The sequence below is a fragment of the Staurois parvus genome, unplaced genomic scaffold (assembly GCF_062004578.1).
Source record: "Staurois parvus isolate SC_StPar_1 unplaced genomic scaffold, SC_StPar_1.0 ptg000059l, whole genome shotgun sequence".
Lineage (NCBI taxonomy): Eukaryota > Metazoa > Chordata > Amphibia > Anura > Ranidae > Staurois > Staurois parvus.
In genome coordinates this window covers 16722362-16747023 of record NW_028317855.1, presented here as the reverse complement: position 1 = coordinate 16747023, position 24662 = coordinate 16722362, and the positions used below count along the sequence as shown (strand labels likewise).

The following is a 24662-nucleotide window of genomic DNA, read 5'->3' as shown; positions in this document are numbered from 1 at the left end:
TAATAAAGGATGTGTCAGTAAATCCACAATATATTTAAAAAACAAAATGCATCATGCCAAAGCAATCATTTTGAATTGCTCATTGCTCTTATTGTTTTGCAGTAATGAAAGCAGAACTTTGATATTTTCATGCACATTACCAAACTTTGTATGCCATCAGGCTAACTTATTTTTCAAAATCAGTATGTAAAATGTACCCAAACTACAGGTTACTCTTACTATGTCATTTATGAAATGATTTCTGACCTTGCTCTGGGTTGCTGTAATCTGCACACTCTTATCCACAACATGTTCTTCAAAATGTATGTTAGAACCACTGCCATCCAATTGTCATAACCAATTTTCAAAGAGTTGATTAAACATGAGCTAAACTGTCTGAAACTTGCTGTGTGTATGACTAACAGAGAAGGAAGGTGTTCCATCCAGAAAAGCAGTATTAATATAGTATATTTATCGCACGCTTTTTCATCGATAAAATCCCATTTTTATTATCAATAGGTTTAGCAATATTAAAATATTTTACAGTGCAGCAATATGCTGGTTACAATTGGCTATTAAGGCTAGTTAGGAGTCTTATTTGAACACAGTGTGTTAGCCATGCCACATTCATTTTATTTATAACTTTACTGACTCACTTATATGAAAATGCAGAATAATAAATTACTTAAACTATTAGTTAAAGACTCATAAATTGAATACTTCTCACAAACCTGCAGCAAATAACATAATCGAAAATATAAAACAGATGTTTGATTCTGCACTGATTGAATGTAAAAATTGCTGTCTATTGTCATGTTAGGCAACGTATTCATTCTTGTGGTCAGGATGCAGTAATTTCAACTTACTTTAATTAAAAAGGAATGGTACGCATAATCTGTAAACATTAACATTCCTCTGGATTGTGAGGAGAGGTCTGGTACACTGGTGCTCAGTGGAGTGACACTACTTCTCTAGTTGCTGGGGTGTGCTGAAAGCCTCATACACATTAGCAGCAAAGTCCTTCACTTGTTCCATGAGTAGTAGTTCCTGCAGGGTAATCACAAAGAATTAAGTGTGCATACATATAATAAAATGCTGCCATATTTGTTGCAGCTGCAAATACTGTATAACATCCCTTTTGATATAAACAAAATGTTTTCAAGAGATATATTCAAATTCTATCAAAACGTGTACGTATAATCACAATGGGACTTATTAGTGTCTGAAAAGGTTTGTGCATGAGTTGCACTTGGCAGCAAAATTACTTCCTTTAAACTGACCACGCCAGGCATGAAAGTTTTCTGGTTGTGTTGGGAAAATATCCTGCCCAGCTCTTCACTGGGAAGATCAGAGTACTGCTGTTTCTCTGCCTCCTGTTGAAATGCCCTCTTGCAGTTTTCACCCCCACCTCTCCAAGCCCCTTATGCAACTGAGAATAGATTAAGTAAAAAAAGGTATTTATATCATTTTATATATGTGCACAAATACTTTACCTTGCATTTCTATTTTAAATTGAATGGGTTGTTTTACAAAGTGAGGGATCACATATACTTTAAATTAAAAACTTATGTTTTATGGTGTTCTCCCCCCTCCCTCTTCCACATTTGGATATTTTTTATTTTTATATAGAGCTTTTTGCATGCACACTGAATGTCCATGCTTAAACTTTGTGCAAAGATGACCCCCCCCACCCACTCACATACAGCGAAAAAACAACGAGTTGTGCAAATCCATCCCAGGTGATCGAATTAAAGAGTAGCCAGTCAATGTAAAATAATTCCCGATCCTGGACTTATCTTTTATCTAATGGGATGCCTAGGCTATTGGTTGTTGTTAAAGTGGGATAAAAAAAATTGAGCTAACGATCGTCCGTTTTATCTTGATGTTTCACAGCAAGTCGAACCTGAGGATATTAAGAATTGTACAAAAATTCTCAAATGACAAAGGCTTTTTTTTTGGTTTAAGGTAGAACCTTCTAGCCTAGATTATTGTTGTTTATTGTTTCTGTTAATGTGCAGTCTTTTGTATTTGATTTTTCTTCCACGAAAACAGTACACATTAAATGAAAATCGTTAGTTCTGTTCAAGTACAAGAAAGATTTTGCAGATCATCCCTTCTGAAATTTTGGTTTGTAAAGTCTGAATAGAATGTCAAAAATTGTGTACACACCATATGCAAATCGAACAACTGGTCCTCGTACAGATTTTTTTTCTTCTGATTTTCTCATAATGTGTACCCCACTTAAGAGTTGGTCACAGTGCAACTCCTTACATGTCCTGTTAGGACTTCTTGAAATTGTCTCCCAAAGTACTGTTCGAAATGGAGAGATGGGAAATTAGGTTGTTATTGGCCAGTCGTGTGGCCTGAGTTTAAGAGAGCTGGAAAACCATTTGTTTTGCTCAGATCAACAGAAAGCTGAGGACATTGCTTTCACCCCTACTTGATTTAGAAGATTTGTACCGACTGGGGCATGGCACTGCATAGCATATATAATCTCTGTACGATCTCCTTTATAATTACCAAAACTATATAATAAGAGGACACACCTATCTATTCAGTCACTCTGCATCCAATCAGGTAGGCCCTTGCACTATATAGATGTAAGATGATCTAAAGGACATTGTACAATCAGATTGTATAGTGTATGGTGAGCCCTACAGAACCCAGGACACACATCTGCTGTTTTGATTACTACAGCTCTGCCCTACATAGGCTGTTATGTGATTGCTCAGTTCCTGGACACTCTGTCAAGTGAGCGATGTATGCAAGAAAATGATAAGGTACAAAATGATCCATCAAAGGAAGGCACTGGCTATATATTGAGGGAGAACGGTGCTCACTGACAATAACTGCATTGGAGAAACATGGAACTACAGAGGTGGGCAGAAGCAATCTCGTTGAGGGGGAGGGCAAGTGCAGGGGGTGTTTTAATAAGATCAGCTACTGAAGAACTTCCTCACTCCACTAACAATTCTCCCATCCTGCAGAGCATACACTAAGAAGTCATGAAGAAATTTTCTATAGAAGAAACTTGAGGCTGAGATGAGGCCTAGAACATAAAGACAGCATTTTCTTTTCTGCAATGAAAGTATATTCTTGGTATACTGCTATACAGGGAAGCTGTAAAAGAAATGTGAACTTAGCCTTCATGAAATGCCTAATTGAACAAGCTGAAGTTAGAAGCTGATTGGCAACCATGCACAGCTGCACCAGATTTTACACTTTCCAGTTTTTGTAAATCAACCCCACAGTGTTTTCTAGAACCTCAGTATTTATTGTTTTACACATAAACTCTTTGTCTGTTGTGATGGTGAATGCTGTATTTTTGCTTTATAATAAATAAGAACGTTGGAACTGGAAAAATGCAAGCACCAAAAATATTAAGAGTAGATAATAGTGGTGCACCGAAATGAAAATTCTGGTGCCGAAAAATTCAGAATGCATGTGGCCGAAAACCGAACCGGTTTGCGTATGTGGGACTTTCATGTATATTTTTATTTTTTAACTTATGATTTTATTGCTATCACATAGGGGACAAATAGTCCCCTATGTGATAGCATACGAGTGACAGGTCCTCTTTGTAGGGGGGAGGGGGTGGGGGGCAGTGTGTGCAAGGAGGGGGCAGGAGAGGAGCAATGTATACAGTGAGGAAGCAGGGCTATTTTCGGCCGCTATGTTTGGTGCATCCCTAGTAGATAAACAGGTGAATACACAGGGACAAAAAGTTGAAAATCTTCATTCTTTTCTCTGCTGTGACTTATGTCTAGTAACACAGACCATGATTAATACTCAAGATAAGCACAAGCAGGCTATAGGTATTCTGGGATTACAAAGACAGGTAGCAAACAAATGACTACAAATGTAATATGCACGTCCAACCCGCAAAAGCTAAGCTTGTTCCAGAATCCCTTTTTAAATCTGTTAACCACACCAACTGGATCAAACATTGCACAGGAGATTACCCTACTAGGAAGAGTCATACCAGAAAATTATACTTTTGATTCTGATAGTATCCAGCAAAAAGTCTAACAAAAGTTATAGGCCTCATGCACAAAGAAATTTAGCACCTGAGCATTTTATTTCAAAGGCCAGAATAAATTAATAGAAATAATGAACAGAAATAAAAATGGAAAGAATGAACGCCCAAACAGGCGCATAAACGTGCCTAAGTAAGTTTGTAAGACATGGCTTTAGGCTAATTTTTTAAGCTACTTTCTTCATCCGGGAGAAAAGGCATTCAGAGGAGCTGGGCAAATGCCCAGTGAGTATGAGGCCTTATAGTGATGTCTAAAAACATTTACACTTTACATACCTGCACAAAGTGATTGGGCATCTCGCTACATATGGAGTGGATCTGTCCATTGACAATTGGAATAACTTTGGCCAGAGGAAGACTAATGGTAGAAAGGCTTTAAAAAAAAGAAAAAGAAAAAGAGAAGAAAAGCACCATGAAGTGTCAAAGAGTCAACACATCTACACACAAATGTATATCTTGTTGCTGTACAAGATGTAGAACACTGGCTAAATCCCAAATATTTGCTGTTCCATGCTCTGTTACAGATGAATACTTAGCTACATACTTTCAGTGATGAGTGACCGTTTAGCATTAGTAATGACAGAAAAGATACACGTGTATTTATTCCAAACCAACTTAATTAAGTTATTGTTGAGGCTGTAACTTTTTCTGTATTGCCCCGCTGGGGGCTGCCCTGGTAACAGTATATGAATGTCACTCAGTTTGCTGGTGACTCTGCCTGTTAGTGTGGACAGGCAACAGGTGACAGCATGAAGGAGAACAATGTTCTGGAAAGTTTTTGTGTCCATGATTTTGCATGTTTTCCCCTCAACAGGAAGAAAAGTGGTTAACAGCTTTGAGGCTAGATCTCAGGGTACAATAGAGGTAGCAAGCAAAAGGGTTCACATGCAGGGTCTATCCAGCAAGTTGACAGTGTGTCCTCTGGAGAAGATGGAGGTTGCACTTGAGCTTATATTGTCTGAAGTCATAAGGAAATCAAGAACAATTTGGATTGTAGCATGCCGTATTGCATATGTAAATACATAATTTATGGACTTCTTTTTTGCATATCAAAGATGAGGAGTATATATTTGTTGCACTTTACACCAAATCGTTATGAGTGATTGTGGACACTTTTGTTCAGCTATTTGCATTTTATAGTAGTTTTGATCAATCCATTCTATTGTATGCACCAAGCACCTCACTGCAATTCACTTAAGTGTGGGTTGAGACTTTATATATAATCATTTGTATTATGTACTCTAAAATGATTACTTGCAGTAAGGTTTAAAATTTTCATTGGTTGATATTTTCAGACATATACTTGTTATTTGAGGTTTTATATAAAATCGTTTGCACGTTGCACCTTATAGTGATTAACTTCACATACGCAGTGGTCACATACAGTATATATACAGGGGTTAGACAAAAAAATGGAAACACTACATGATTTGTAGGTGTGAAAGTGAAGACATGTGTCACGTTGGAAGCGAGCTCTGCAGTCACTTTTGCAGTAGTTGTTTTCTTATTCCGGGTCAAAATTCTGCACACTGTCATTTTGTCTCTGTTGGTCAGCTGACCATGTCAACCAGACAACGTTTTTCTAGAAACTGTGTATGCCGTTTGTGGCAAAACATGGCTGTCAGACTACCACCCTTTTCACCAACTTGTGACAAAAGACTGGCAACCTCACCCTGCGCTGTCACTTAAGCAAAAAGTGCACAAAGATTTTCCAGCTTGCGGGACCACAATCTAAGTGCCAACAGGCTGAGAGCAATTATCACTGGCTTTAGTTAACTAAGCAATTAACTCTTTAACCATTAGCCGCCCGGCCAATGGCCGTTTGGCGGCTTCAAAAGCGCCTCTGCACTCCGGGTGCACGCCATTTGGCGTGCTCCCGCACATGCGCAGTTTACGCTAATGCAGAGCGGCGCAGCAGTGCGATCTGTCACCGGCTGTGCACCTCGGACACGGCCGAGGACAGATCCGAGTACCGGCTCCCGTTGCTGGTACCATGTGACCTGCTGTGACCAATCACAGCAGGTCACATGACAGTTGTATACAATGGATGGCTTCATTCATGATGCCATCCATTGTATACTAGTGCCTAGCTGTGAATGGTCACAGCTAATCACATGCACATGTCATGTGATAAGCTGTGACCAAATCACAGCTAAGCACAAAAAAAAAAAAAAAAAAAAAAAAAAAAAGCTGAATGAATCGATTTCATTCAGGTAAATGCTTGCTTATAGCAAAGTAATTCTTTGCTATAAGCAAATTGTGTAAAAAAAAAAAAAATAAATACTGATCACTTCCCCAAAGTAGTACAATGTTACTATGGTAACATTGTACTACTTTGGTCATAGTAAAATATGAAAAAAAAATCTTAAAAAAAATAAAAAAAAATGTAATAAAAAATTAAATATAATAATAATAAAAAATATATATATATTTTTTTTTTCATACTGTCACCAATCAGTGTCCCTGTTCACCGCCATGCCAGTTATATGATGACGCTGTACTGCACTGGTGACAGTATGTAAAAAATAAAAATAGTGAAAATAATTTTTTTAATTTTTTAATTTTCCGAAAAATTATGACAAAAAAATACAACTTCAAAAAACTCGCCATGCCTCTTATGAAGTACGTCGGACTGTCTACTCTGCAAAAAGGGGTCATTTGGGGGATATCTGTACTATTCTGTCATTCTTGGACCTCAAGAAATTAGATTGGCTGTCAGTACTTCAGGATTGATCAATATTCAGATCTATACCATAGTTTGTGAACTCTATAACTTTCCTACAAACTAAAAAATACATCCTAATTTGGGTTATTTTCACCAAAGACATGTAGCAGAATACATCTCGGCCTAAATTTATGAAGAACAATTATTTATTTGTTCTTATTATTTGTTCTTATTATTGTTATTATTTAAACTTTTATAACAGAAACAAAGAAAAATGTGTTTTTTTTTCAAAATTTTTGGTCTTTTTTTGTTAATTTAGCAAAAAATAAAAACCCCAGCGGTGATTAAATACCACCAAAAGAAAGCTCTAGTTGTGTGAAGAAAATGATAAAATTTTAGTTTGGATACAGTGTTGTATGACCGCGCAATTATCATTCAAAGTGTGAAGGCGCTGAAACCTGAAAAATGGCCTGGGCAGGAAGGTGTAAAATTGCACGGTATTGAAACGGTTAAACTGCCACCACCGACATTTACCGAACAGTCGGAAAGTTCAACAACATTAGAAATACCACTTAGGTTTTAAAATAAATGTCTGTACACACACTGTCATCACAGACAGGTATATCCAGAGATTTATCATATACAGTAGCGCTCTTCAAAAGACAGGGATTCTTTTAGTTTGTATCAGAACCTTCAAGACAATTTCAACACTTTTCAAATTAGGGTTTAATAATGAAAAGGTCAAAATGGTGTAAATAAAAGATTTACAAAAAAAAACAAAAAACAAAACAAAACTAAAAGATATTGCAAAGTAACAAAGATACAACAGAGAAATAAAAAGGAGTTGAAAGTGAAGAATACTTGCAGGTCCTGTTTCAGCAGATTTCAGTCAATGAGCAAGATGTTAAATTGCCTCTCATAACTTGACAAGTCTTCAGTTGCTTGATAGTACATGAAAGCTGTCAAAATGTGGTGGCACTCCACTTTTCTTCACATCAAGGGGGGTGTTCACAGAGACCATCTGACCAATCAAGCAGTTGAGGAGTGGCCATGGGGGTGTCACTGCATTTATGACTGTATCATGGCCATCCCTTACACACAGTTTTATAATAATATTTATATATCTTCCAATATGTACAGGTTGCATTCTAAAATTGGTAGATTGTAGTTCAGCATTATATTTCGTATCCAGTGATACTAAACACAGAGTATAGCGGATGGGACTATCACCCAGGAGGTAGAAGACTGCTATCTGTCCTTCTGACTGCGCTAGCTTAGTCATGCATGACATTGATTTGTTTGGCATGATCTTCCCTATTCACATGTACACTTAATATTATTGTGTCATGCTCCTGTCTGATTTTATGAATTGTGTGTAGATCTTGTTAAATTGTGAAATGGGCAGGGGTCACTGAAAGGTCACCTTGGCCCAAACTGACTTGTTACGATGCCCATTAGTTCTGAGTAGACATTTTATGGTACATTATTATGTATTCATAACGGCTTAAATTGCCCTACAAACCATGGGTGACAGAACTGAAGGATTTTGCTGTAGTTTTACGATAGGTCAGAGGCAATTGTTTTAGTCTGTAGATTTTTATGGTCAGCAGAAATTAACAGACATCCTGCCAGAACTTCAATAAGATATTTGCAGCTCTGGTAAATGCCTGTGTACTGGAGTCTACTGTCCCTAAGTTGCAATAACAGGCTATTTGAAATGTGAGTTAAGGCTATGGATTCCATTAATTGAAGGAGGGGGGGGGGAGCTACAGCTGTGTCTCTGGTTCAACACAGAAATGATTTCTAGATTGTAAGCTCCAAGGAGCAGGGCCCTCCTATCCCTCTTGTATTGAACTGTATTGTTGCTGTATTGTCTCCCGTTATATATTGTAAAGCGCTGAGCAAACTGTTGGAGCTATATAAATCCTGTATAATAATAGTGACAAGTACAATGTGGAACAACATGGCTGCTACACAAACAGCCTGCCATATGCCCAGTATGCACGACCATCACACCGCCATAACCTTTGATACTGTACTTCGCGACATGGTAAATAAATTGGCAAATTCAGTCACAGAGGCACCAGCTAAGCGGGCAGCAACAATTCGCCCTCTTTGAAACGCAGGAAAATATAGCTCAGGCAGTGAATGACGAAAGTGAGGTTTCTCGCCTGTTAGCTACTTTAAGTATCTCATTACACAGCAAAAGCAAAAGAATGTTACATAACTTCCGCTTTCAGCCCTGGTTCACACTGATGCGGTGCGGAATTTGCAGCGTTTTCTGTGCAAATTCCGCACCACATCAGAATAGCACCCCATTCATGCGCACCGCTGCGGATGTGTATGTTAACAACACCCTGAAATCGGTCGGCAAAACGCGGTGCGATGTGCAGAATCGGATCACATAGGTATGAATACCCATGCGATCCGACTCTATTGCGGACCCAAAAAAGGGTCCTGCACCTTTTTGGTGCGGGTACAGTGCGATTAGAGCCATACAAAATGTATGGCTCCAATCAAACCGCACACAAATCGCATGTGATTTGCACAGGAATGCGGTGTAGTTCCTGTGTGAATCACACGCGATATACCGCACAGCATATATGTGAACCCAGGCTCAACGTGAAACATGTCATCACTTTCACACCAGCAAATCATGTACTGTTTTTATTTTTTTGTCTAACCCCTGTGTATGTGTATGTATGTATATATTTTTATATAAATGATATATATATATATATATATATATATATATTTTTAGCTAGCAGAAAGATTTGGTTACAGTTGAACTCTCTCAATCAACATTGACCATTTTGAATCTTTATGCTGCTAGCATTAGTAAATAGATAGGAAAGTATATCATATTTACTGGTTTTAATCTGTTTTTTTACATTTCTTTAGTTACTTCCTAGTTTCCATCCCTAGGCAATTTATGTCATACATCCCAGGAGTCTTCTTTGCTAAAGGCAGATGGATTCCAGGAGGCAAATGCTACATGAATCACTTACCCTTACCGAAGATGACTACGGCCAGAAATGCTAAGGGGTGCTTTTTAAGTGATTTCTCAGGAAAATAAAGCATGGAAACACGGACAGATTGGTGAGTTTGCTTTGAATATTAAAAATGAATTAACTGCTTGCCGTCCGCCCTATAGCAGAAATACTGCTACAGGTCGGCACGGTTGCTCCAAATCATGTATATATACACAATTTTGCAGATCCGGGTAGGGGGCGCACACCCTACCCAAACCACCATTCACGGCCTTGGCTGTCAATCACCGTGTTCCGGCCAGTGATTACTTGCTGGCACCTGGTGATCGCCAAGTAATACCGACAGGGGGGGAGGGGAGAGAACTGTATGTAAATAATACAGTTCTCTTCCCTGTCAGCTCCTGCATACAGAGCCATACAAAGCAGTGTGCTTACAGTGAAGCACACACACACAGCACATAATGTGAAAAAGCACTTAACCCTTTGATTGCCCCAGATGTTAACCCTTTCCTGCCCAGTGCCATTAGTGCAGTGTTAGTGCTTTTTATTAGCAGAGATCACTGTATTGGTGTCACTTGGGATGTCAGTGACACCAAGTCAATTCCCCCCAGTGTCAGAATGCCCACCGCAGTTCCGCTATAAGTCGCTGATCACCACCATTACTAGCAAAAGAAAATAAAAATAAAAAAAACCCCCAGTATATATACCGCCATTTGTAAACGCTATAACTTTCAGGTAAACAAATTAATTTAAACCTACTGGGATTTTTTTTTTTTAGCAAAGACGTAGCAGAATACATTTTGGTGTAAATTTATTACAAACTTTGATATTTAAAATTTTTTTTACTGGACATGTTTAATAGCAAAAAGTTAAAAATATTGTTTTTTCTCAAAATTGTAGGTCTTTTTTTTTATAACACAAAAAAATAAAAAAAACGCAAAGGCGATCAAATACCACCAAAAGAAAGCTCTATTTGTGGGAAAAAAAGGATGTAAATTTCATTTGAGTGCAGTGTTGCATGACCGCGCAATTGTCAGTTAAAGTAGCGCAGCGCTGTATCGCAAAAAATGCCCTGGTCAGGAAGGGGGGTAAATCCTCTGGAGGGCAAGTGGTTAAACAGCACTTTTGGTTTGTGGTGTTCGGATACTGTGTAGATCCACTTTAAGTAAATTGAAACTAAACACTCCTTCAGAACTTCAATTTTCATTTCAAGCATAATTTAGAAGAAAGAAATACCTGTCTGCTGGACTATGCTGGGTAAGCTCTTGGTCAGTAGGTCGAAAGAACTCAGCAACGCTGTCAAGAAGCCTCCCGAAGCCTCGGTTTAAGCAGGAATTCAGCACTGTACTAAAATCCTGACTGTGGAAGAATCAGACATATAATAATTACATAGTGTAATTCATAATGTACTTTTCATTTCTAGATATAGCTGCAGTTTTTTTTATACATGTTTGCACCATGTAAGAAAAAGCAACATTTTGTGACATTTGGCTCTGGAAAAATGTGAATTTCACTCTCGCATGTCAGAGGGAAGATGCAACACTTCACATCTCTAAGACAGACATTTCATGTATAAATGTAATCTTGTGAAATCAACTGCTCATCTGAAAAAAGCACTACTTTGAAATATTAAAATCAAAGGGATATATAATTGGGGTAACAATATAAACAACAGAATTCTACCATATTGAAGCCTGGAAATATTTTCTTCAAAAGAAAATTAAAAATGACTACAGCAGAGCATTCATTGTTATTAATGGGACTTCTTGTCTATCATTATAGTGTACTTGTGAAGCTGCAGTACATTAAAAAATGTAATTGCTGCAGTTGGAAAAATGGCCAGCTAGTGTGTATAAAACACCTTGCAGGCCCAGTCATAGCATAACCACTTGCCAAATTCTTCTTTTTAAGGGCTTTTCTTGCCCATTTTTCCGAAAATATATTTTTTTAAAAAACAAAATTGATCAGTTTTCCTCGCAGGGGTTTTTAGCATCCAATCCAAAAAACAAACAGCGATACTTCTCTAGGCCTTTAGTCTGGTTCCACAGACCATGACACTGTACCATTCAGCACCTCTCCCAAAAGTCTGATCCATACACTTGGCAGCACCTTGCTGCTCTGGCTCCTATCTGTACTCCTGGACAGAGACCTCCTCTGCCTGCTGGAGTGGAGCCCAGAACCCTGATCCCAACTCTACAAAAATCCCAGCACACATTTGCACAATCTGTGTGCCGGTTGTATCCAAAACCCAGCCCAGCATTTGAGATTTCATCCTTCCCAGATCACTATGAAATCTCTGGGCTCCAGGTACAAAAACAGATTTTACCAATGAGGAAACCGAAAAGAAAGTTCCCTGGAGCCCCTCAACCTGCCTGGTTGAGAATCCTGGGTGAGCAACTATTTTTGCTCCCTGGCAGGGCACAGCCACAATACTTATCTATTCTCCTCTTTTACTGCATGAAAATGCATTTTATAGAAACATTCCTGTTACTACTATGTAGCTAGTTCATATGTACAAGGGGTATTTAACAAGTTTATGGAAAACCATTTTATTGAAAAAACTAAGCAAGCTTTTCAATATCTGTTTATAGCAGAGTAAACTTGGACTTATGTGATATATGCACAGGTAGTATTTAATAGTTTAGATTGAAACCTATGCCAGTGTGAAGTCAACCCGTTGTGGAGCAACATGAATTCTGTCAAAATTGAAGCAAGAACTAATATCAATTTTATGGTTAAACTTGGTTGGAAGCATGAAAACATCTTTACTGCTTTGATAAGAGTTCATGGAGATGATTCACCCCAAAAATCTGTGATTTATAAATTGATAGCCTGTTTCCAAGAAGACTGGGACACAGTTGAAGATGATTAATGAATGGGCAGACCATCGACATCAGTTTTTTGAGGAAGTTCAAGATTTAATTGAAGGTGACCGATGATTAATGGCAGAAAAACTAAATAACACCCAAGACATCTCAGTAGGTTCTGTTCACACAATTTTATGAGAAAATAAAGCTAACCAGACTGTCTGTTCACTGGGTACCAAAACTGATGTGTTCAGATCAGCAACAGACAAAAACAGAGTTTTCAATGGAGATTTTGAACAAATGGGACCAAAATCCAGAGGACTTTCTGAACTGAATTGTAAATGGAGATGAAACTTGGCTTTACCAATATGATCCTGAAGACAAAGCTCAGTCAAAGCAATGACTACCTAAAGGAGCAAAGGGTCCGGTCAAAGCAATTCCAAATGTTTCCTGGGATGCTGAAGTTATTCTGTTAGTTGACTTTTTGGAAGGTAAAAGGACGGTAACATTTGCTTATGTACGTTTTTTGAGAAAATTAGCTAAACAGCTAGTCAAAAAGCACCGTGAAAAGCTTCATCAGAGAGTTAACTTCCACCGTGACAACACCTTTGCCCATTCCTCTTATCAATCAAGGGCAAAATTGAGAGAATTTCGGTGGGAAATCATTAGACATCCACCTTCTAATCCTGATTTAGCACTTTCTGACTTTTTCTTATTTCCATATTGAAAAAATGTTTTTTAAAAAAGTACCAATTTTGATACCAACAGTGATGTAAAAAAAGACTGCTTTGACATGGTTAAATTCTCAGGTCCCTCTGTTTTTCTGGAATGGTATAAATTGATGGTATAATTGCTTACAGAAGTGTCTTGATGTGGATGTAGCTTATGTAGAAATATAAAAGGTTATTCCTAAACTTGTGTGCTTTTGATTCAATTTTTCTATGAACTTTTTGAATACCCTTCGTAAGAACTACAATTTAGAAAACACAATGGGATTGAGTTACTAAAGGCAAATGGGCTGTGCACTGCAAGTGCAATTGCTCTAGATCTGAGGGGAACAAGGAACAAAAAAAAAAAAATTTTTACTTGCATATGATTGGATGAAAGAAATCAGCAGAGCTTCGCCTTATTTCAGAGCTTCCCCTTGAATCTAAAGCAACGGCACTTGCAGTGCACAGTATTAATCAGCCCCAGTATGTATCATTGTGTGCATTATACCACATTACTGTAAGCAGACCCACATATATGTATGGTAAATGCACAAAATGCATGGAGCCATTTTAGGGCTCGTTGACACTTGTGGTTGAGGGGTACTCCGCCTTATGCAGCAAAGTCAGCAGCCAGAGTTCATACATACTGTGACTTGCTTTGCTTCTTAGCTGTAACAGGAATTATACCCGCTGGACGCAATCAACCATGAATGGGGCCATGCTGCAACTGCCCCGGATATAGCACCTCCTCCCTGACTTGTCAAACTCCTCTGTAAAGTGGTTAATGCTCAGATTGCTTTTCAGAGGGATTTGGCAAGACAGTGAGGAGGCGATATATCCAGGGCAGTTGCAGCATGGCCCCACTCATGGTCGAACGGGTATAATTCCTGTTGCAGCTCAGAAGCAGTCCTTGCCGCAGAGTACACAGGGCAGCCCTAGATTTCTGGCTGTATCAACAGGTTTTTTTTTTTTGCACCTATGTAACACATATTTCAGTGAGGGTAGTGTTGCATTTCATATTTTGTTACTGTAACACATATAACAAAACACTTTCAGTGGTATACTGAATAAGTAAAAAGATAGCAAATAAGAGACGTTCCTTGTTACATACACTTTATGAGCTTATGTACCAGCAAAGGACACAACATACATCCTTTACCTTTCTAACATGTCCCTGGTTTCACTTAGTAGCCGTATCGTAATGACATCCTTTTCTGTCAGTCCACATGCCTAAAAAAGACAAAAGTATGCAGAATCAGCAATGACACTAGGGTTACTATTTGTCTTATTACTCCAAATGGAAAACAATGCACAGGCAGCATTGGTTCTGCTATGTCTATAAGGGGTTAATGAAGTGGGACAAAAAATACCTGAGATGTTAATGGGTTCTCTTCATCTGCCATCATGAATCGACACAACATTGACTTGCTTCGAGATGCCTCTAAAACTGGGGTTTCACTGCATTCTTCCACCGACCTTCGTATTTCTTTGATATGTTTCTCCAAATCCATAAGAGACAGAGAGTGCTTCAAAGATAAGCTGTTAAAAGAGGATAATCAATGTGTCTGTACAATATGCTGTTTTATTTCCAAGACTCTAAAACCTATATGAATTTGAGATGAAATCAATTTGGTTGATCTGGGAGTCTAAAGCACCACACCCTAATATTATCAATGAAGAAAATTATTTAAGACTCAATGGGACTTTTAAGGTGCTGAAATAAAATCTACAGAATCTAATTAAAAATACATATGAAATAACATGCAATGTTTGCTATACCATAACATGGACTGCACATGATAACATATAAAAACATACACACACATTTTTCCAAAGAATTTCCACTGGTGAAAAGGGAGTAGTCTTTTTCTGATGTGATTTGCTATTTTGCATCATTTTGATATCAAAGGTTTTTCGTTTTTATTTTTTAAATAACAAACAAGTTATACTTACCTGCTCTGAGCAGCCTCCTCTTCTCAGGTCTCCCACCGCTGCTCCTCCCCCTTGACCAGTGCTCCCAATAGCAAGTTACTTGCCATGGGGGCACTGGTGTATGCTCGATCCAGAGGCCCACTCTATACATCCATAAGACACATAGAGCCACAGCTCAGACCCCCCCCCCCCCAACTCTTTATTGGTTCCCTGGCTGTGATTGACAGTAGTGGGAGACAATGGCTCCTGCTGCTGTGTCTAAGCCAATGAGGAGAGAGAGACCCAGGACAGCCGAGGCTCCCGTGCACATCGCTAGATCAGCACACAATAGGTTTTTTATTTTCATACATAAAATGTATGAAGGTAGAAAAACCTTCAGCCTTTACAACCACTTCAAGGAGATCAGGGAAAGTAGATGTGTTTAAAACAGTGTTCACTATCTTCAATGGCAAAAAAAAAGTAAATAGAGGTCAGCCCCACATCCCCAACAGTGACAGTAGAGCCCTCTGGGATAACCCGTAGGAGTCGGGGATCAGTGTGCATGTATATTCAGATTTTCTACTGATATACAGTTTATACCAAAATGTATGTATGCTTGGGGGTTCTGCTCTCCCCTTCGGTGGTGCTCACATAAGCTTTACATCTTCAGTGTGCATTGAAAATATAGAGGACTGAGCCTTGAGGAAATACTTCTCTTTTAGATAGATTTCAGAAGTTGTTTGTGTCATCGATCTCTCTATAACTTGTCACCTCACTCTAAAGCAGTGTTTCTCAATCTTTTTTCATTTAAAGCACTCATTACATTGTTACACAATCTTGAGGCACCCTATTCAAATGTAAAAAAAAACGTAACTTAGGCCTCATGTACACATGAACTCTCCTAGACGTTAAAGCTCTCCTTGCAGAAGAAAAACCCTAAATGTGGTAAAATGCATATAAACATGGTACTACTTTCAGCCGCGCACTTGGACATTTATTGATTTGATTGGCCAAAGTATTTTCCACTGACAAGGAAAAACTCCCAAGCGCTTTTATTGGCCAAAATGTTCCTCTCATGAACGCGATTCTTCTAAGTTCAGGAGAGGAATGTTTAACTGCCCCTGAACTCTGCTGCTCCTAAACTCTGGTAACAGCTTATGTGCACATGGACTTGTGCTTTTATTGAGCTGAGCTTATTTAATGCAGCAACTTCTACACACACATAGGACACCTAACGTTAGAGATGATGGATTATTCGAAAGCAAATACTCCTTAGCACACTCATACTGAATAGTGTTCCAATGTTTCTCTTCTTCCTCAGTTTCTCACTCTCTCACTCAGCTAATGTGATCCCAGTGCTGATGGAGAGGGGCTGGGGAGGGGCAAAGAAGGATGGTGTGATGGCGTCTGATGTTCTCATTATCAACTGATGATGTCATTGGGTGTTAGGACACTGACAGCTATAAAGCTATAATGGTGCACGATGAAAAGGTAGGCTTGATCCACCTGCTGGCTTGTACACAATTTTTGGGCAAACTTTAGGATTTTTGTCAAGGAATCCCTGAAGAAGCCTGAAGGCATCCTGGTTGAAAAAGGCTGTTCTAAAGCCATTATCCCAAGGCACAAAAAACTTTATTCAATGGCCACAATATGGCCTACTCTCGGATAAACATTTGTTCCAGTTGTGCAATAAATTGCTATGAATGATTCATTGGTAGTTGAGATCAAGCAAGATTCGTAACAGGTTTTTACAGTAGAGATATATTGCAGCATTCTTTACCAGCAAAGATGTGTGAACAGTTGGAATCCTAATATGTCTTGCAAAAAGTTATAAAGAAACTAGATAAGATAACTAGAAAACATCAGAAGAAAATTTGAATATATGTGTACACTGATCGCAGGCTTCTGTGGCTTATCCCAGAAGACTCTTTTCTCCTTGTGGGGGAAACGTTACTGATTTCTGTTGAAGATAATGGTAAATATTTAAATAGACCTCCTTTCCCTGATCACCTGAAAAAAAACAAAGACTACCCCCCTTTTCACCAGTAGAAACTGCTCTTTGGATTGGTTGAAATAATAAGAAAATAGGTGGAGAATGGAGGGGATTCTATATATGAAGGAGCTGTGATTTCAAAATTTTGTATAGATGATCATGTATTATTATGATATGGCAAGTTTTTGTTATATAATATGTATTTTTAACAAATGTTGTATATAAAAAATAATTAATACTTTATGGAACAGATTAAAGCCAAATGCAACTCCCAGCATGTATTAAAAAAATGTACCTACCTAATGCCTGAGGTCTTCAGTCTGGTCTTGTGACAGGCAGGGTCCACTTTTCCAGTGCTGGGTGGCCCTTGATGATGCAGAGAGCACCGCTTACGTGATGATACCAGCACCATTCTCTGCATCAACAAACTATGGAACAGGGCACTGTGGGGACACAACCACTATTGGACCCTGCACTCACAGGAAGTAAGTTAAATGGTGCTGGTATTTTTCAATCCGAAAAAGAAATGGCGCTCAGTCATAATGCAGTTAGTCTGTGGAGGGCAGTGCCAGAAAGGAGGCAATCGTTGCAGCAAGGACTGCTTTTCTTATTTTTACAGCTGCTTTAAAAATAATTTGGGGATTGAATGTAGGATTAAAGGCAACATTTTTTCTTTTAGTTATATTTTCTTTTTTTTTTATTCTTTATTTAGTGGAATGCATCAAAATACAAAAGAATGACTTGACATACATACCGGGTACAGACAGACCTTTGGAAACATTAACTGTGAAAAGGACAACTTAAAACAATGACCTTCCCATGACCAGCACACAATAAATGGTACAGTATTAAATAGGAGGCTCACACAGTAAGCAGAACTGCTAGTAGAATGTATGGTAGGGATAGTCATACTTTAAACCAATTCAAGCAAACCATTTTAGGAATAAATAAGGGTGTCACCATTGTTAACCCGCTTCTAAAAATTCTAATGGCCTGGCTGTTATGCTGTACCACAAGCTGCAATACTTTCAGAGTTAATGGCCTGTAACAAATATACAGATCTATACAGAAATGGCACCTCCACTTTCCCCATGCCTATCCTAGGAATAGAAAAGAACCATTTTGGGACCAGCAGCGTTCACACAAAGGGCTTAACATCCATGACCATCACCTTTAGACACTGGCGAAAAAAACTGATGTACTTCCTTTATAGGAGGGGGTTATATAGAAGGGGGACTTCCTTTTTGGTCTGCCAATGTCCATTCACCTATAGATGTATAACTCAGACAGTATTGATTATAGCCTGCTCTGTGTCCCATGATGTACGATAACAAAATATTTAAAAACTACAATAAAGCAGCATGTGCATTTTAGGAATCAAGGGGGTGATTGATCGGATCCATTTTGATGGCTGAGCCCAAAGATGAATGGTACTCTAGCTTCGTGTGGAAGGAGTCAATGAGGTTTTTCCTGTAATGTGACCTTTTTGGCACTGGACCCTGCAATAAAGAACCCTGTACATTTCCTAATGGCCAAGGAGTTTCTGGCAGGGTGCTGTAAGGGTCCAAGAAAGTGGACCCCAAAAATTAAGGGGGACCCAGTCCTTGAAGGTCCTTAGGTGACATGGCCCCCCATGATGTGTGAAGACAGAACCCTGTGGCAGGATTAGTAAGTGGAGACCCCCTGGTTTTCTTAAAAAAAAAAAAAAAAAAAAAAACAACCAGGAGAAAGAGGGATGTATTTTAACCACTAGCCTACAGGGCATTTATACCCCCTTCCTGCCCAAACCAACTTTCCAGCTTTCAGCGCTGTTGCACTTTGAATGACAATTGCGCGGTCATGCAACACTGTACGCATATGAAATTTTTTATCATTTTTTCTGACAGATAGAGCTTTATTTTGGTGGTATTTAATCACCTCTGGGTTTTTTATTTTTTCTTAAACAAACCAAAAATCACTGAAAATTTTGAAAAAAAAAAGTTTTTTCTTAGTTTTTGTTATAAAGTTTTGTAAATAAGTGATTTTTCTCCTTCACTGATGTGCGCTAATGAGGCTGCACTGATGGACACTGATAGGTGGCACTGATGAGGAGGCCCTGGTAGGTGGCACTGATGGGCATTGACAGGCATCACTGATGGGCACTGAAGGGCAGCATTCATATATGGCACTGATAGGCGGCACTGACTGGCACTGTTAGGTGGTACTGACAGGCAGCACTGACGGGCACTGATAGGCAGCACTGACGGGCAGCTCAGATGGGCACTGATATGTGGCACTGAATTGGAACTGGCAGGTGGCATGGATGAGCACTGAGAGCTGGCACTGATGGACACTGACAGGTGGTGCTGCTGGGTCTACACAGATCATAAGGGCACACTGATCATCAGTGCTCTGATGATCTGTGTACATGTTCCCTCCGAGTAATGCCGATTACCGGCTCTCCTCTCCTCACAAGCTGTGACAGTTTCGTGAGGAGAGAAATGCCGATAACCGGCATTTCCCTGTTTACATGTGATCAGCTGTGATTGGACACAGTTGATCACATGACCGAGCTGACACTATTTCGGTGGATCGGTATTTCTGTCGGCAGTTTATATTCCAGGGATAGAGAACTGGCAGGCGAATTTCCTAAGTCATCAGAGGTTATTTCTGGGGGAGTAGTCCCTAAACCCCGGTGTGTTGTAGGCAATTTGCTAGCATTGGGGCACTCTAAATGTAGATCTATTGGCGTCCAGGTTCAACAACAGAGTGGATAGGTTTGTGGCCAGAATAAGAGACCCGCTAGCAAGCAAGGTGGACGCTCTGGTGACTTCTTGGGACCAGTTCTCCCTGATCTATGCTTCCCTCCGATTCAGCTTCTGCCTCATCTCTCGCAGGATCTGAGAGGAGGTAATATCAGTTATATTGGTAGCCCCTGCTTGGCTCAGGAGATCTTGGTATGCGGACATAGTAAGATTGGCCATGGACTCTTCAACCCTGCTTTACAGTTGCTAAATTTGAGGGGGTGGCTGTTGAAACCCAGATCTTGAAGATTGGGGAGTCTCAAGACCAGTTGTTTCTACTCTGCTGAACGCTAAGAAGCCAGTTTCTAGAAGTATCTACTACAGAGTCTGGAAGGCTTACATTTCATGGTGTGAGGCCAGGAGATGGCAGTCTCGGAAATATGTAATTGGGAGAATTCTCTTTTTTTCAGACTGGTGTGGAGCTGAAGTTCGCCTTATGCACTATTAATCCTTTCGCTGCCAGAGCTATTTTTGCATTTTTTGGACACGTTTAAAAAATAATTTTAGGCCTGAAGATTACAAAAATCCCCCAAACATTATATATTTTCTGAAAGCAGATACCCTAGAGAATAAAATAGTAGTAATTCCCACTGATATTATTGCAAAGGTCTAAGAAATGCAAAATGTCAGTAAAAAACACACTAAACTGAATGTTAGGGCAAACAAAGTAAATTACCCAAATTTTTGGTAAAATATAAAAGACGAAGTTGTGCCGAGTAAATAGATACCCAACATGCCATACCTTAAATTTGTGTGCGCCTATAAAATGGCGGCAAACTTCAGTATCCTATAGGAGAAGCTTCAAAAGCCCCTACAGGTCAACAGTTTAGCATTATGGAGGAGGTCTTGTGCTAGAATTATTGCTCTCACTCTGGCGTGTTCGGCGATATGTAACGTGTATCGTAATCAATGTTTTCACATGTAGATGCCCTGACCTGTTTGTTTAAGTTCATATGTGGGGGTGGGGGACCCTCAAAAAAAATGTTTTTTTTGGGAGGGGGGGGGGTTGGGGGGCTGTGGAAGCGATCAGGTGGCAGCACAGCCACCTGATTGCTTCCACCTGACAGGCAGAAGTCTGCCTATTAGTTTTATACACAATCCTGCATCCACTGGATTGTGTATAAACCCCCCCCCCCCCCCCCCCCCCCCCCGCTGTCGGGTCCGTACTAAGTACGAACCTGGCAGCAAAAGGGTTACAGGTCAAAAGGTCAAATTTCGGCTATGTACCTATTTTTCCAGAGGCCTGTTGCTTCAAACTCCTTGATTCTGTTTTGTTTTTTGTTTTTTTTACAAGGGTTGTTTCCTATAGTTTCTCCTGTCAAACCACCCTTGTGCCCATGGGACCTGAATTTAGTGTTGAGTGTCTTGCAGAAGCAAACTTTTAAACCTCAATATCTGTTATGCTGCTAGCATGCAATGTGTTCCCACATAGATCAAGATATTCAATAAAAAATGCTGAGCATAATTGTGTGAATATATGTATTGTGCACAGCATTTTTTAGTGAAAAACTTTTAAACCTATTTGTGCTAATCCGCTGAGTCTGTTGACTTGGAAAGTGCTTTTTTTGGTCGCAGTAACTTCGGCCAGAAGGGTGTCGGAGCTGGCAGCTCTTTCGCAAAAGCAGTAATTTTTATTTACACTAGGATAAGGTGATTTTGTGCCTCCATCCATCTTTCTTGCTTAAAATGGTTTCAGGCTTTCATTTGAATCAGGACATTGTCCTACCCTTTTTTTTTTACGAATGCTTGTTCTGCAGCAGAGAGATTGCTGCATTCTTTGGATGTAGTACGAGTCGACAAGATCTATCTGAAAATGTCAGCACAGATCAGAAGATCCTAATCCTTATTTGTGTTGCTGGAAAGGCCCATGAAAGGGCAAGTGGCATCTAAAGCAACTATTTCTCATTGGATCCATCAGTTATTCATTCATACCTACAGTTTGAAAGGTAAAGATCCACCCTTTTGGGTTAGGGTGCACCCTACCAGAGGTGTGGGAGCCTCTTGGGCAATTCCTCATTAGGTGTCAGTGACCCAGGTTTGCAAAGCTTGCCACTTGATCTTCTGTACACACATTCACAGGGTTCTACAAGGTGGATGTTAGGCTGCAGAGGATGCAGCCTTTGGTTGCAGCGTATTAAGGCGGCAGAATAGGTCCTTGTCTGGTGGCGGTTTCTGTGAGTAGCCTCCCTTCCCTCAAGTATATTGCTTTGGGACATCCCAGATAGTAATGATTATATCCTGTGCTGTGCCCATGATGTACGATAAAGAAAACTGGATTTTTTCTACATACTTACCTGTAAAATCCATTTCTTGGAGTACATCACGGAACACAGAGGTCTCGCCCCTCTTCCTGGGATTTCAATGTTTGCTACAAAACTAAGGGCTCATTCACGCTTGACTTTATTTCTAACTCTTGCCATACGCCCCTATAGCGTTTGACAGGCGTTTTTAATGCTCCCCAAATGCCCTATGCGCGGTTTTGAGGCGTTTGATAGATGTTTGCCAAATGTTAAAACCGCACCACAAACGCCTATAATGACGTTAAATAGTATTAAAGCTCCGCAAACGCCTCGCAACTGCGTTGCAACCACCCTGCAAACGCCTGCCAAGTGTTTGAGGAGCAGCACCATAGACTTGAATGGGAGGCTTCAACTCCTCCTGACTCGACATGAGGTGTCAGTTTTGCTGTGACGCGACGCTAACGCTTCAGTGTGAACAGCACTGTGTGTTGCCATGTGCAAAATTTTCATAGGCATTTGAGAAGCGTTAAAAACGCTTCCCAAACACCTGTCTGACGCCTGCTGACAAAACTAGTGTGAACGTAGCCTAAGGTACTTCCTATATGGGAGGGGGAAGTGTTATAGAGGGGGCCTCCTGTTTGGTCTGCCAGTATCCATTCAACTATAGGTGGCACATAGTCCAGAAAGTAATGGTTATAGTCTGCTCTGTGTCCCATGAAGTATCCCAAGAAATGGATTTTACGAGTATGTAGAAAAATCCAATTTTTACCAACAATACAAATCACAGTGAATGAAGACATGTTTTTTTTATTTAAAAAATAAATAACTAGCAGCTAGTTTGCTTCACAAGAAGATGCACAAGTGCGTAATCTGCATAAAATCTATTTTTGATTAGACTTACCCACCAAGCACCTTATGCACGGCTCGTTTCACTAATGTTATCAGTTCTGTCAAGCCTGAGGAAAAAACATAAGAGATCATGCTCCCAACTTCCAGTAGAAGCACAGGTATTCTGACACAGAGAAACAGCCTAACATCAGATACATCAAAAGTAGCAAAGTGTGAAATGATATCCTACCATCTCCTAAGAGGTGTTGAATGCTAGACAAATACTGTTGCTGCACCTCTGGGGATGCTTGGAGACCCTGAAAAAAAGAAAAATGTTTTAAAAGCAAAAAAGCAGCATTTGCTAAGTAAAGCCAAAACTTTTTTTCTCTTTTATTTCATTTTGGATGGAAACTGATAGGGGTTTTATACATTCACTCTACTTTCTTCAAAATGCAAAGAATGTTTAAAGCCCGTGTCAGTTTTTTTGTTTGGTCACTGGGGAAATTTCCATTCACATCCAGTACATCTCAGGGCCAGTTCACACTACATGCGTTTCAGTGTGCTTCTTACTGCATCCAAAATGCAGAAAATAGGTTATATAGTTGTCAATGTCATAGTTCACATCAGTGCTTGCAGATCCAGTGCGCTCTGGATAGAGGAAAAAAAAAAGAAAAGTAGAACAGGCTGCATTTTTCCTGCACAGAACTGTACTGGAACGCATCAAAAACACACTGGAATGCACATGTCCCTATTTAAATTTAAGAAAAAAAAGAGGGGAAAAAATTAACTGGAACGCATCAAAAATGCACTGGAATGTGTAAAAATCGCACCAAAAATGCTTGGGAACGCGTCAAAAACGTGCATGCAGATACACATCCGGAATGCATCTGAACTGCCTTTCTATGGTATGAACCAGCCCTCAAATACATTTCAACAATTTCTACAGGAACAAAAAAAATCTATAGAAGAGAGCATGGTGTGGGGGATGTAAATAGACTAGTTTATTGGGATATATAAACTTCTAGCTTATACCAACACACAGACAATATGCAAGTATGTTTCTTGACTTACATTGCAGGGTTTTACTCCTGATGAATTGTCCAGATAGATGTATCCACCGATAATATTTAGCTGAACACGAAGCAGAACCACCAGCATACACGTGCTATAAACTGCTCCTATACTTCTGGTGAAACCTGAAAAATTACAGAGTAGTGTACCCATTTGTTAATATGCTAAACGGTGACCATTTATTCGTAATGAAAAGGAACATCCCAATGATTGTAGGAACAGGGAAATCTCCCAATCAGATTTCAAATTACATACATCTTCATATTTAGCTTTGCAGTATTACTACATATATTGGAAAACTTTTTTTTATCAAGGACAGAAAGATATTATACACACACACACATATATACATATACACATATAAATACATACACAGTTAAGACCATATATATTTGGACACAGGCACAATTTTAGTTTTTTTTTTCAGATATTTACCAAAACATATTCAAGATATAGTTATATAATGGATATGGGCTGAAAGTGCACACTCATGTTTAATTTGAGGGAATGTACATCCAAATTGGAGGAAAGGTTTAGGAATAACAGCTCTTAAGAAAAGCCAACCCCCCTTTTTCAAAGGGACCAAAAGTAATTGGACAATTGAATATAATTATAAATAAAATATTAATTTTTAATATTTTGTTGAGAA

General features: G+C 39.3%; 1 protein-coding gene across 1 annotated transcript in view; it reads right to left on the bottom strand.

The window, feature by feature from the left end:
- Nucleotides 1-461: 461 nt before the first annotated feature.
- PEX3 (peroxisomal biogenesis factor 3) overlaps nucleotides 462-24662 on the bottom strand; it is a 65685-nt gene continuing 41484 nt past the window's right edge. Inside the window, exons 6-13 of the mRNA XM_089668637.1 lie at nucleotides 24014-24138; nucleotides 23193-23259; nucleotides 23016-23070; nucleotides 14558-14726; nucleotides 14347-14417; nucleotides 10907-11029; nucleotides 4292-4388; nucleotides 462-1026 (exon numbers count right to left, since the gene is read on the bottom strand). Of these exons, the coding sequence (XP_089524763.1) occupies nucleotides 943-1026; nucleotides 4292-4388; nucleotides 10907-11029; nucleotides 14347-14417; nucleotides 14558-14726; nucleotides 23016-23070; nucleotides 23193-23259; nucleotides 24014-24138 (791 nt within the window). The 3' untranslated portion in view covers nucleotides 462-942. The remainder of the gene's footprint in view (nucleotides 1027-4291; nucleotides 4389-10906; nucleotides 11030-14346; nucleotides 14418-14557; nucleotides 14727-23015; nucleotides 23071-23192; nucleotides 23260-24013; nucleotides 24139-24662) is intronic.